The 14,586-nt window shown below is 40.2% G+C and overlaps 1 protein-coding gene across 1 annotated transcript in view; it reads right to left on the bottom strand.

Moving 5' to 3' along the window:
* The window catches only part of GALNTL6 (polypeptide N-acetylgalactosaminyltransferase-like 6), a 501,615-nt gene that overhangs the window by 34,016 nt on the left and 453,013 nt on the right, over window positions 1–14,586 (bottom strand). The window contains exons 7-8 of the mRNA XM_010569957.1: window positions 11,466–11,583; window positions 423–530 (exon numbers count right to left, since the gene is read on the bottom strand). Coding sequence (XP_010568259.1) covers window positions 423–530; window positions 11,466–11,583 — 226 coding nt within the window. The remainder of the gene's footprint in view (window positions 1–422; window positions 531–11,465; window positions 11,584–14,586) is intronic.

Here is a 14,586-nt window from a genome sequence, read left to right as displayed (position 1 = left end):
GTCGCTCAAATCATTGTTACTTAGTCCTTTTGCCTCAGAAAAACATCCCTTCCACGAGATTCTGCCTTTTCTGCTGACTAATAAGAAAATGTGCATTCAAATTGGTCCTGCTTGTAAAAACTATGACTGACAACACTGTGCAATTTGAGAACCGTAAGCCTTAGGTTATTCCTAGGTTCTTTGAATTAGCATGAAATGCGCTTCTGTGCTGAGATGTCCAACCCTGTATTTTTAAGCTTCTATTTTATTCTTGGCAATCTTATCTCTGGAAGGCAGCATAACTGCAGCAATTGCACATCCCATTTCAGAAAAATAAGGAAACATTCATTTTCCATTTTAATGGTTTACTGGAAACTAGTTCACAGGTAATGAAGAGACTGATGATGAATGAAAATGAAAAACAGCAAGACCCAATTACTCACCCGTGCTAGGCTGGTTCCAGAAGGGACTTTATATGGGACGTACTTCCTGTAGATATGCCCAACTCGAGAGCATGGAACATCAAACATGCCACCTCCACACATCCACACCTGGAAAGGAGACAGAAAGCAAGTGAAAGAATGATTCCTGGAAACAAAGGAGGCAAAAAAGGCATTTTAAGTAATGGGTATGTGAAAACGACACCTTGTTCTGTATTGACCCCTCCCGCAGTCATAGTAGTGGCCTTTTCCATGCTGATAGCTGGGATTAGGTAACATGGCAGACTCTCCTACCTGGGATCTCACTGCAAAAGCAGAGTATGTTCAAAATAAAATCATAAACCAGATTTAGGATATCTACCAATGGTCCTCCTGCAACACAACTAAGATATTATTGTATCTGTTGTTTAAAACGTACAGGATCAAAATTTCAAAAGAAGGCTATGTGAGTAAAACAAGCCATCAATTGGAAATAAATTTTTCTTTTTTTCCCAAAACACCTGGCTTATATTTTGAATAGTGAATACAGAGCTCAAATATTAAGATGCTCTTCATTTTGCAAGGTTGCTCATTTTGTAAAGAAAAAGGAACAAAAATCAATTTCCTTCTGATCAAATTTATGTAGGCAGAGGAAGAAGAGCATGCTGCTACATTTGATCATTAATACTTTAATACTGAAACAGATGGAACCACCTGGAGTACACAGGTTTGATGCTTCAGGTCTGAGCAACCCAAACTCAGTCAAAACTGACAGGAGCTGCAAGTACTTCACAGCTCTAGAAATCAAGCTGTATCCTGATGGGCAGCAAGTAGGGAATTCTTCACAGTTCTTCACCTAGCGTGACTAGGTTTTACCAGGTGTACATGAGAGCAAGGTTGTGTGCCATGTCAGAGGAACTATGGCAATCATGCCAACCTATGGGCATGATTTTCTAAGCTCTGGCAATGCAGAGCCACTGAACTCCAACATGGCTATTAGATGACTTGCATAGCATACTGACAATATTCATAACTTTCTGATTCAGAAAAAGCAATTTGACTTTGCAAATGAGAGAAATGGAAAACAACAGAAAACGACCCCCAAAGTCCCCAAGCAGAACTGTTTAAGTATCCTAAAACAAACCACACAGCAAGAGTTTAAAATAAATTCAGAGTGAAAACACTGGTATTATAAAAATTATTTCCTAATGCTGGCTAAACAATTTTTTGTTCCCCCCAAATTTAGAACAGAATGACTGTTATTCCACGTAAGGGACACTTATGGTCTCAGCTTTCAGCCTTTAGACTGAAAACAAAAAAACCCCCACGCCCCTTCCACCCAATTTAAAAGAAAACCACACCAAAGCTGAGAAAGAGAGAAGGCTTATCCTTTCCATGTCTCTTTATGGGGAGATACATAAAGATGCTTCATGAAACATCCCCATGAATCTAGATGAGAATTTAGGTCCATGCATTACCTATACGAAGGAATTTTTATCTGTATTTGATGCACTCTGGAGCAAAATAGTGTGAAATAAGTTTGCAACTGAGGCTAAAGCAGAGCAGAACACAGACAACTGAAACTTTCACCACCAATTTCCATACAGAAAGGAATTAATCTGAAAGTTGATACACTCTGAATTCAAACAACAGTAACCAGACCCTTAAAAAAACAGTATTGGAAAATATGATGTGACCACAAATACTTGACATTCAGCATGAAGCCTGCGGAGAACTATGTGCATCTCTACACTTTTTTACCATACATTTCTTATTCTTTCTCTTTTGTCCTGCTCACTGGCTGGCTGTAGCTATTGGCTTTTTGAAATCACGGGAAAACAAAATGATGAATTCCATTCATTTAAAACAACAGTGAAAATGGGGAAGAGTTTGGCCTCTTCTGCTGTGCTTGCCTCTTTGTGTTACAGTGGGTATATCTGCTTGGTCCTGGCAGTGTGACAGTGAGCTTGGGACTAAATTTTAGTAATCTGAACATGCAGATGCTAAACACTGCAATATGGGATAACTTAGTGCTTCAGCATGACTTAAAGCACTTGCTGGAGGTAGCACATTGGAATTCAGCCCCTGAGACTGACTGTGCTATTCATACTGTGAATGGAGAAGATGGGGGTTAGAGTGAAGGCTTGAGTTGCAAAGTGATTTAGGAAGCTGCTTCTTATGGGTCATTTCTGTACTAGCCCTTACAGTCCCTTAGCTATTAGCCATAGCATCCAGCTGAGACCTGGTAATGAAATGTTTGAGGATCTACACCTCATTGCAGAGCAAACCTAAATAGGCTAGAGTAAATGTTTAAGGAAGGTTTGAAACCACCGAAAGTGGGGCAAGATCATGTGCTTGGCTTTGTCCTGAAATTCCACAGACACCCTTGCACAGTTGGGTACAGCTGAGAGCTTCTCAGGAAGCTGCTACTTACCACCTCCCATCACAGAGTTAAGTAAGGCATAGGAGCTCTGGGCAGGTGCTTCTGGTGCACACTAGCATCTCAGAAGAGGAAGCAAATTTTGCAGGTTAGTGGCACAGGGTAATAAAGGCAGCTGTCCTGGGCATCACTCTGCCAAATGGAAACACGTATGTTGATGGAATGAAGAGTATTTCAGTACCTATTTCTGCGGTGAGGATATCCCGTCCGGTCTCCTAGTGAGCACAGTCCTTCTCAGGGAGGAAATTTACTGGTGGGTTGGAAATGGAGACCCAAATGAATGCTCTCCATGCCAAAATAGCTCCTTACCACCCAGAGCAGTCTTTCAATGCCATGTAGACATGACCATTATTTTCTTTTCAAAAACATTTTGTAAAATCTGCTTCTTAAAGAAAACCTTGAAATCCTCACCCGTTTTAACATGTCACCTAATTCACTGGAAAAAATGTTCATAAACATATTAAAAAATCGTAAAAATGATAGTGTTAAAATAAGTTGGGTAATGCCATCGTTAGAAAAACCCCGTTAATCACTTTTCTACCAATACTTTGTTTGTATGGTACATCACTTGTACCTTTTTTAGTGGGAACCTCCTCTCTGTAGCTGTCTTCAAACAACTCGGTGTACCAATGAAAGTGCAGACCTATATTTACTATTTGTGCTTTTTTAAAAAATTAAGGTATGATTTCAAAGGCTAGACAAGATATTACAGTGATTAATCAAGGTTTCTTAGCCTTTGAAGATTGGACAGCATAGCAGTTTGACTCAGATGAAGGTCAGCCACAGAACAAATTTAAAAGACAAGAAAGCAGAAATAGATGTATATAGGCCAGTATTACTTTAACTCAGACAATGAAAGCTGAAGTAGACATATACTGCATTTCCTCTCAAGCAGTAGGGTATCAGTAAAAAAGAATAAGAAAAGAAAAGGAGAAAAGGAATTAGAAAAAAACCCTGTCAGATATGCTGAGGCAATAACAAGTGGGAGGAAATAACACTTTGTGTTAGGCTTATATTTGATAGATATAAAACTTGAAAATGCTGTGCTGCACCTGAGGTGCGCTGTGCAGGGTAATTGAAATGAATCTTGGGCTGCCTTGAAGGACATTTAGCAGCTGTTCCTATTTATCTTTCAGCTTCAGAATTATTTTTAAAGCATTTTTTATATTTTCCTGGGAAGATCAATTCTGGCAACTTTGTCTTTCAAATGTGCATTTTTATGTTCACATGCACTAAATGCAAGAAATTGGAGAACGACTTCTGTGTTAAATATTACAGACCTCCAGTGTACCACAAAAGGAATTCAGGTGGTGTGGGACATTTGGCAAAATGATATCACAACACTGATGCATCTCTGTTTATCTAAGGAGCAAGCTGTGAAACTCTCAAGATAGCTAATGTCTCTTTCTTACAAAAGCAATGAATCTGGTCTGCAGCTGAGATATAAAAACCAAAGACGAAACCCAAACAATGCAATTTCAGCTTGGAAAGATCAAAAGAAGAGTAGTTTATGCGTCAACTATATACTATATCACAATTTATCTTTATATAGCTCCTTCCAACAGAATGTTGCAAAACACTTTATAGGGAAGGTTGAAAGCAAAAGGCGGGCATTAACACAAGCTTTAAAAGAGATTAAGCTGTGGTTACGTGGCTTTGTTCCTGACTGGAGCTTAGATGTCACAGATGCATTTTTTGGCTCTGTTCTATAGCTCTTGTGAGATTTTGGGTGAATCACCCTCTTTTCACATCACTCTGTCTTTAAAATTGAATTCTGCTTGCTCTTGTGGTTTTTTTCCCCTTGTCTTATCTCTCTAGTTTATGAGTGATCCAGCCTGGGGACTATCTGGAAAATGTAAATACTGTGCACGAGAGAATGAGACTCCAATCCATATGCTACACTGTAATCATAATTACTGCAGTAAGAGACTCATGATTCTTAAGCAGTGGAGGATGTGTTGCTGTGGAACAGGAACATAAACATACAGCAAATTATGTAAAAGATTGAGGGGGGACTGAATGGATTTTGGATCAGGCTTCAAAACTAATTGAGAAACATACTGCTGCTGAGTCAGTAACAAGACAAACAACAGTGAGAGACACCAAAACGGATGGAAAAATCAAACAAACAGTAAACTGGTGGAAGAAGAATATAAAGTACGTCATGCAAAGTGGTCAGTGTGGTGCTCTCAGCATTGTGCAAGAGGGTTGGACTACAGACAGAAGAAACGTATTACCACAGTGGGGTTGAAAAAGTTGTAGAAAATAAGAATATAAAAACTTTCTGGGATTTTTCAGTCACTCTTCCTGAAATAAGCCCCAAAAGAACAGATTTAGCAGTTGTAGAAAAGGAGAAAGAAGAATACTTTCCTGTGAACTTTTCCACGTATTGAGAATGTTCAGCTAAATGCAAGAAAAAATTGAGAAATAGGATCACTGACTGCAAATCTGCAGTCAACGGGTTCACAAACAGCAAAACCATTTACTTGTGGTGCAGTGGGATTTCCTGTCAGAGATATTAAAACCGTACCGTGTAAACTGGGAACTGATGACTGTGGCTATTTCAACAATACTCACTGGCACCTCTAAAATGCTGAGAAAAGTGGCAATATTCCATGTTTGTCAGTTCTTCATAAAGATTACAACTGCATTGACAAGTGGTAATGCTCCCCCACTCCCTAACTCCTGCCAAAATTGCCAGCAGTGGAGGGAATTAATGATGATGATAAAGAAAGGGATTAATGAACTTGGAGGGGTGTGTTGGAAAAGAGGGACAAAGAGAATCTGGAAGATGTGTCGACATGCATAAGCATAAAACAACTCTAGATATAGGTGACTAGCTTCAAAGAGGCTAGGGTATCACCATTAGCATTTTTGTTAGGGTATGATTTACAATGCCTAAGGAACATCCAGTGTAAAGAATTGTACTGGGTGTGCATGGCAAGGTTTTGGTAGCAAGGGGGGGCTATAGGGGTGGCTTCTGTGAGAAGCTGCTAGAAGCTTCCCTCATGTCCGACAGAGCCGATGTCAGCCAGCTCCAAGACAGACACGCCACTGGCCAAGGCCGAGCCCATCAGCGATGGTGGTAGCGCCTCTGTGATAACAGATTTAAGAAGGGAAAAAAGTTGCAGTGGGCACAGAAACAGCAGCCAGAGAAAGGAGTGAGAACATGTGAGAGAAACAGCCCTGCAGACACCCAGGTCAGTGAAGAAGGAGGGGGAGGAGATGCTCCAGGCGCCGGAGCAGAGATTCCCCTGCAGCCCGTGGTGAAGACCATGGTGAGGCAGGCTGTCCCCCTGCAGCCCACGGAGGTCCACGGTGGAGCAGATATCCACCTGCAGCCCGTGGAGGACCCCACGCCAGAGCAGGGGGATGCCCGAAGGAGGCTGTGACCCCATGAGAAGCCCGTGCTGGAGCAGGCTCCTGGTAGGACCTATGGACCCACGGAGAGAGGAGCCCATGCTGGAGCAGGTTTTCTGGCAGGACTGGTGACCCCACGGGGGACCCACGCTGGAGCAGTCTGTGCCTGAAGGACTGCAGCCCATGGGAAGGGACCCACGCTGGAGCAGTTCGTGAAGCACCACAGCCCATGAGAAGGACTCATGTTGGAGAAGTTCGTGGAGAACTGTCTCCCATGGGAGGGACTCCACGCTGGAATGTGGGAAGAGTGTGAGGAGTCCTCCTCTGAAGAGGAAGGAGTGGCAGAGACAACGTGTGGTGAACTGACTGCAACCCCCATTCCCTGTCGCCCTGTGCTGCTGGAGGGGAGGAGGTAGAGAAAATTTGGAGCAGAGTTAAGCCCAGGAAGAAGGGACAGCTGGGGGGAAGGTGTTTTAAGATTTGGTTTTATTTCTCATTATCCTGCTCTGATCTGATTAGTAATAAATTAAATTAATTTTTCCTCAAGTCGAGTCTGTTTTGCCCGTGACAGTAATCTGTGAGTGATCTCTCCCTGACCTTATCTCAACCCACGAGCCTTTCGTTATATTTTCTCTCCCCTGTCGAGCTGAGGAGGGGAGTGATAGAGTGGCTTTGGTGGGCACCTGGGGTCCAGCCAGGGTCAACTCACCACAAGGATCTTCAGCCAACACAGGAGATTTCACTACTCTACATTTTGGAGATTACTACATAAACTGTGCCTAAGAGATTTAAATTTAGGATTTCCTAAATAGTGGCTTCCCTGGTTACTGAGAAGAGATGCTATTAATCAGGTTAGGTCCAGCGCCTTGCCAGCTTTCACAAGTCTAGCACATGCTGAACAGTGTCGTCAGTAAGATATCATACATCTTTTTAATTAAAAAATCGATCCTGAGGTTATGCTGCCAAAAAAATTAAAATGCTGCACATTATTTCTTATGTAAAAATTAATCTAAGAAACTATTTAATGAAGAGGTCATATTTTGAGACACGGGTTGTGGCTGCCTCACCAGTCACTGAATGTGCATGCATGTGCTCTGATTTGGAAACAGCAGTTAATCAGCATGGCACGCAGCGCTATGCTTGCTGCTGTCCTCTGCAGCAATGTTAGCAAGCAAGAAAAGAATGAAAGAGAAATATGTTGGGTTTTGTAGCCAATGAAATAAAGGTCAAGCAAATTTTTAAGCAGCAGCTTTTTTTTAACCTATCTCTTTGTGCTCCTGACAACTCAGCACCTGGAATAGTCACGCCTGAAGTTTGAGGAAGTTTCCTTTCCTGCTATGGCACAATTCCAAATGTCACAGAAACATTATAAAGTGTACTGTATTTTGGAGAAACATTGCATTATACTGCAGTAAATTTAGATTCACTGCAGACTCACTCTCTGTAGTATCTTTCTCTTTCTGGTGAACACCCTTCCCCCTGAAACACACACAAACATATATTTTTGCTCACACCACCCATCTTCTGTGTCTGTACAATGAGCTAATGCAACCTCCCCTCCAGAAAAGGACTGTTGGTTAGGTCTGTGCTTTGCATTGAAGCCTGGTGAGTGTCGCCCCAGGTCACACCTAGTGAAACTGCCAAAGAGAAACATCAAAATTGACACCTTCCCTTCAAGCTTCCCAGCCTGAGTACCTTTCCTAAATCTGCTTCGACCTCTTCTTGTCAGGAACTGCTGCCTGACTCCCCAGGCAACCACTTCTCCTGCTAATCTAATTTTTAATCAGTCATTGAACTCTGTCTTATCATCTTGAACTCATAAAGCAATATGGCTTTGCTATTATTAGTGATTCCTTTGAGCTTGCATGATGGCCCTTGATCCAGCACCAGACTTTAATTTATTGCGTGTCTGGGGTTTGCAAAGTGCAGTAGAAGGTTACAGTGAGCAGAGCAGAGTAGTTGATATTAAGTTCGTGATGAAGAAGCTAGTAATTCCTTAAGTCAGAAGACTTTAGACAAACTATTTTACTGAGTCTTGACTAGCACAGATCTAGCCATCATACTTTTCTGAAAGATCCAATTTCTTTCACTCTCTAAGCCCACACTTTGCACTCATGGCTTCCCACTTGCTTTGTAGCTAACACTCCTGTAACTTGAGTTGGGGGGATGACTGTGGATGTCTCTGGTACAGTAATGCAGAGGCTTTTGGTTGAGAAGATGCTCTTCCTTAATAGGATCTTAATTGTTAAGTGGTTTTTTCCCTGTATAATGTGTGAATGCTTCTGTGGAGTGGAGTTTCATTCCAACATCTAGGAAATTCTTCTCCAAATAAAATTAGGCCAGAGAATATCAAACATATACTGTTTCTTAAACATTATTCCACATTTGCCACCAGTGAATTTGGACATATAAATATGATATTTGACACACACATTTGTGAAAAATCTTCCTGAACATACCTGTAAGCTTTCCTTTGCATCAAAACATTAGCGATGCTAATTAAAGACATGCCACAGCTTACTTGGACTCTGTAGTACCTGGATCTACTGTTAAATTGTTAAGCAGAAGGGTTACAGTAGTCTGTCGATCCACAGAGTTTAAAATGCATCACTGAGGACCAGAAATGATCTGCAAACACTCCTCACTCCAGCTCACAGAGCAGGGCAACCAGTTCAAGATGAACCAGACACTACTCCATTTCAGGGAGCACATGACAGCTCTCGCTCTGGCATGCATCCCTCCATAACTACATCACTGTATTATTTGAATTAACCACAAGAATCCCCAGTCTGACATTGGGAAGGTCATGTCATCAGCATGGTCTCTGTTTATAGTAGACAGATTGTTTACTTATTTACCCTTATATTGCAGCTTTTGTACAAATAAATCTCAAAGTTAAAAATGAGATAATGAAGGACATAAAAGGAACACTGTGTCTGTCTCTGAGGTTAAAGATCAGCCTGAAACAGTCCTCTAAACACAAATTTGCCACAGTTACAGGACTTTTCAAATTGGCTTCCTTTTGCGACTTCTTAATGCAAATCAGTCCTATTTTTACAAAATACTTAAGAATTGGTTGAATCAAAGATGAAACATGTAAGAATAGCTAACTATCTGGTGGTTAGAGATGTTCTTGAGGCAGGACGCTCCGAATAATTATATGCCAAGCAAAATAACATTAATGTGAGACATGGCATCAACACAGGGCACGCATCCTACGACACTTCCACAGGTCATAGATGTGGACACTCTAAGAAAAGGTAAGATGTAGTTTCAGACCCACTCAAGTAGCTGAGGAAACTGAACGAGGCTGGTTGTCTGGCTTTTTCACTGACTTCGTGAATTACAGAGAGATGGAAAGTCCACCATCTTCCCAAGTTTTGTGAATAAAGCTGGTAAATTAAACTGTCTAGCTAACTTGTCCTCATTTAAATAAGTTTTAAGATGACTGAATCTATAGCTACAGTAGAAACTGTTGAAGCAGAAACCTTTCCCAAGCTGATATTGGTGATTCTGATATAATAAACCCCAGTCCTTTCTGTTTCTCCCTTCTGTCTCCATGATTTTTCTCCCATTTTTTGTCATTCCAAACCTAACAGCAGTCTTCTTTTTAAAACTTACATCTGTTAAATCCTTCCAAAAGGAAGTTGTTCCTATTTGGCAATCATTTCTAAAGAGTATTTTTTTCTTCTTTTAACACTAATAAGAAAGGACAGGGACCCTAAGGTTAGTGTATACTAATGAGATGAATCAGGAGATATGACTGAAATGAGACCCAGTGTGACACAGCTGCCTCCAAAAAAAACCTATCACTTGAGCAAAACACACTGGGACAATCTAGTATCTCAATTTCCAGTGCTGTTACCATGGTTTCTATACAAGGACTGGAGAGCATTACAAGTATATTCTTTGTGATTATGAATAAAAGGAATATTTGAAATAGGATAATAAAATCATGGGTGACCTGTCAGAGACCATTGTGACAGCTACTAGTGACTACTTACATTTGCCTGTGAAACAAGCTAAATAGACAAAAAGTAAATCAATATATTCTAAATACACTGCCTAGCTGTTGGGTTTCCCCTGCCTTCCTGTTCTATTTTACTGGGGTATAAAAATGATATGGAGAAACAGGAGAGTAGCACAGTTAATACAAACCATTTCACTGTTCTTGAGAACTGCAAAGACAGCCTGGCAGTCCAGTGTCGGGTCACGCTGTATGTTTTGTTCAACAGAATGGCCTCAGCTCTGTTGTTTTAATCACTGCTGAAACTCAGATTCAGCAAGATGCATGATATTAGTCATGGCTGACATAGTGAATTTATTTACTGAGCTTTACACTATCGGAGTTTGGAAGTAGGTTGGAAAGATCCTGAAGCTAAACGTGAATCATAATTTCAGTTCCAAGCTTTATGCAAATATGCTTGACTCAATTCATCTATGTCATGAAATTCTATCAAGTCATTAAAAATCTTTGCATGTAGAGGCCATGAGGTAAAGTTCTTATGTCTTTGGGTATACTAGACCACAATAAACTCAATTTTCAAGATTAGACATGTTAGTCCTCATCAAACTAATTGAAATACCTATTTTACATGTGGAAAGTAACAAGACTTTCAATTTGACATGTAAAAGCCAAGTAACTGATTTGAATACACACGTCCACATGAAGGACATAAGGATATACCATGGCTGGTTGTACATAACCTGAGCACTTGAAAACTCCCCATATATTTTGTCATTACAATAATTCAAATGCAATTAAAAAATAATCTGATTTTGAAAAGCTGGCCTGTAGATAACAGCTCACAGCAGACAAGCTAGTCTAGTGATTCACTGCTACTGAAAGGGGTCCTTCTGCCTATGACTTTCTTCTTCCATTTCCACCCATTTCCCTGAGCTGACTCCAGGGGAGTCTACCCCTAGAGATGATTAAACTTGTTGATCTGTGCAGAAAATTATGCAATTTTCTTTTTTTCTGGATTAGTTCTCTGTGGGCTTATTGAGCTGAGCTCAGCACTTGATCATGAAGTAAATGCAGCATCTGAGAGAAGGTAAATGGAGAAGACGACGAAAGGGACAAGGTAGAACCTCATTCTTTGATGGTGGTAAGCTACCACATTTTCAGAGGGAACTGCACTCAGTGTGATTTTTGTATGGCTTCTAGAGCATATGTTTATGGCATAACTCTCTGAAATTAGTGGGAATTCCTAAAGAAAAAAGTAGTATTGTACTTACCTTACCTTAATTTACCTTAAAGGACTTACCTTAAAGGAGATTTCATACTGCTCTCCTCCCCATATTTCTAATCCCGGGTCATAGCCTCCCAGCTGCCAAAACCACTTCCGGTTAACGGCAAATAGACCTCCAGCCATTACAGGAGACCTGAAGGATGGATAAAACAATACAAACAGTAACGAAGATGTTTGGACCATGTGTGTGCGTGCGTGCGTGCGCCTGTGTGTGTGTTTGTGTGAATGTAGCTGGTCTGGCTTCCAAAATTGCAAAGCTATGGAAGGCATAGACAAAAAGTACTGTAAACAAACAACATTTACCTTTATTCACCCCAAAATGGACTCTAGATGAGAAACAGGCAATGTAGATAGATACAGAGCATGGCAGACAGTCATGCACAAACTCCTTTTTAAAAAAAAAATCAAATTCTGTTCATTACTGAATAAACCCATATAACAGAAAACGAAAGGGACTCTGGAAACCTGCCGAAGTGTTTAATGTGGTCTCAGTACGCCATGCAAAGTAACTCACATTTGAAAGTTAGCAAAACTTTTCAATTCATTTCAAGCTCATAGGTGCTGGCTAGAGAAGGCAGAAAGGTGACAGCGGATGCCTACAGAGCAGCTGTTGGGAGTTAAACATCTGCTTCTCTACAGCAGCATTTAAAACTCCTAAACTTTGTCTCACAGTGGTAATTTAACTCATAGGCAAATAATTTGCTATGTTTCCATTTATTCCATGAACAAACATGTGGAATTTACTTGAATTAACTCAGCCTTTTCCACAGATAATACAGAAAACACATGGGATATTTAAAGTTAGTGTTAGAGAATATTAATGAAAAATGCATTTTTAATTTCTAAGCAGGAATTTTGTACTGGAAACTAAGCTTTTTTTTTTCTTTTCACTACCAAGAAGACCATGTTTCTAATGCAGTAAATACATTGACAGCTCTCAGGATTTAAATGTTGCTCACTGATTCCTTGAAGTTGTGGTGGCAGGGGGATACAAATGGATCACCACTGAACAGGAAGGAGACAACAGTCTGAAGAAAGTCCAACCCAACTGCTCAGTTCACTCAGTGCAGGTCAACACTTGCCTTCTGAGTTTTAGAGCAAGAGGCTAAAGGGAACACGTTCCTGTGGATGGCTGGTCAGCAAAAGAAAAGACACATAACGTAGGAGAGACCTAGATGGCTTCCAGGCAGTGCTTCCTTATCGGAGAATAGACATGAAACTGGATCCTATGCCGTGTGCTTTGTAACACTGCAGCCCCTGAGGGAAAATTATCCCACCTAGGGGCATTTTTGTTCTAAATTACTATTGGTGATTTGTTTGGGGCTATGGAAGCAGATGGTACCATCCCTGAAGAACTGACTGGAAAATAAACACTTCCCCCTTTGCCACTGATTTAGGATTTGGCAGTGAACTCAGGACTGGTAGGTATCACAGGAATCCATGCGTAAGTTAGAAGTTTATTCAAAAGGACATGAAATTAATGGAACAACATTCTGCCATATTTTCTCTGCCTTAACACTTTTTATATTGCTATCATTTATCCAAGCCAGTGGAGAAGATAAAATAGCAAGCAGACAGCTGAGTGGCCTTTGCCACCATTAGGATGCCAGTGAATCCCCACATGCATGAATGTTAGAAAATGATCCTCTCACCTGCATTCATGGTAATGAAAAACATTATGGATATTTTGCCTTTCACTTCTATAAGATAGCTTTTTAAATATATAGATTTTAGATTATATCTTATATTAAACTACCCATTTTCATGACTAGGGAGCTCTGTTTTTAACAGACTAATTCTATTTTCCTTTAGAGATTATATTTTTAAAAGCACATAGAAGCTTTGGGAAACAAAGCTGCAATACTCTAACTGGCAAGGCCGTGCACTGTAGCATACACTGAATGCGAACAGTTTTTTACTTTTATTGACATTTCATACCTCAAATATTGACTGTTCTTTCCACATATAAATAAATTCAATGGAGATTTTATTAGAAACCTTCCCTTGGGGATTCTGACTACTACAACACATTTTCAATTCCTACTGAAACAAACCTAATTACAACATGCCCTTTGTGACTTCAAGTTCTAAATAATCAAAACACAATGTCCTTTTATAAAGATGGACTTGCATGGAGAATGCTTATAACTAAATCATTACTGGCAGAAGAAATGAAGTCCCAGAAACCACTGGGGAAATGCAGGATTTGTCTAATTCTCTTAGGTACAATATCTTTCATGAGCATTTCTCTTGACACAGTGAATGGCCTAAGAAAAAGGCAGGTGAATTGGATGGAAGATGAAAAAATCAGAGATTTCAAATTGCAAAATAATTGGCAGATACTTACAAATGATACTAATCATCTGCAGATTTTCCAGTGATAATACTGAGTAAAGAAACCCCTTGTTATTTAGATGTGAAAGTTCAGAACATTTATTACAATTAGCAAAACTACCAAACAACGACTGGAACAGCAGCAAACTCATAGCTCTTGCACTTACTGAAAAAAAAGGAAGGAAAAAAGAAATTGCATGTAATATTGCTCCATTCATTCTTGTTCCACAATATGTTCTGACATTTGTTGTTTTGCAGGAAGAGCAATGGAGAGGACAACCAGGACGGCTTTCTGGTTTTCACTGGAGTGGGATGAGCAATAAGCTGTGTGAACCTGACCACTTGGCACAGGATATATATTCTGCTCCATGCTGCAAGCAGCTGCTGCTGAATAGGCCTTAAATTGTCTCCAAATATGAAGACAAGAGTCCATTCCTACAATCATGACTGATATGAAAAGTCCTTTTGTAGTCAATAGGATCACTCACACAGATAAGAACTGCCCCGAGCCCAAAGGAGAAGAATTAATCTCTTGTTTAATGGCTTCTGTATAGAAATGTCAAGTATCAAGCTATGTTTGTAGAAGTAATTTGTCATGAAATGTCCTACTCAGGACACTTAAACAATCAGACTTGAGCTACTGTAGCGTAATATTATGTGAGTAATTACAGTGGGAAGCTGTAAAATACTTATAGTCAAAAACTTAAAAGGACAAAGACTCCCAAAACATCGGAAAAGCTGGAAAGGCTAAGGCTGCTAAACTTAAAAACAGTTATAAAAACCTTCCACATGAGAAGTACTG

The sequence above is a fragment of the Haliaeetus leucocephalus genome, unplaced genomic scaffold (genome assembly GCF_000737465.1).
Source record: "Haliaeetus leucocephalus isolate CR32 unplaced genomic scaffold, Haliaeetus_leucocephalus-4.0 Scaffold284, whole genome shotgun sequence".
Taxonomy (NCBI): domain Eukaryota; kingdom Metazoa; phylum Chordata; class Aves; order Accipitriformes; family Accipitridae; genus Haliaeetus; species Haliaeetus leucocephalus.
Note: the sequence above shows the minus strand (reverse complement) of the source record. Positions and strands in the feature narration are given on the sequence as shown.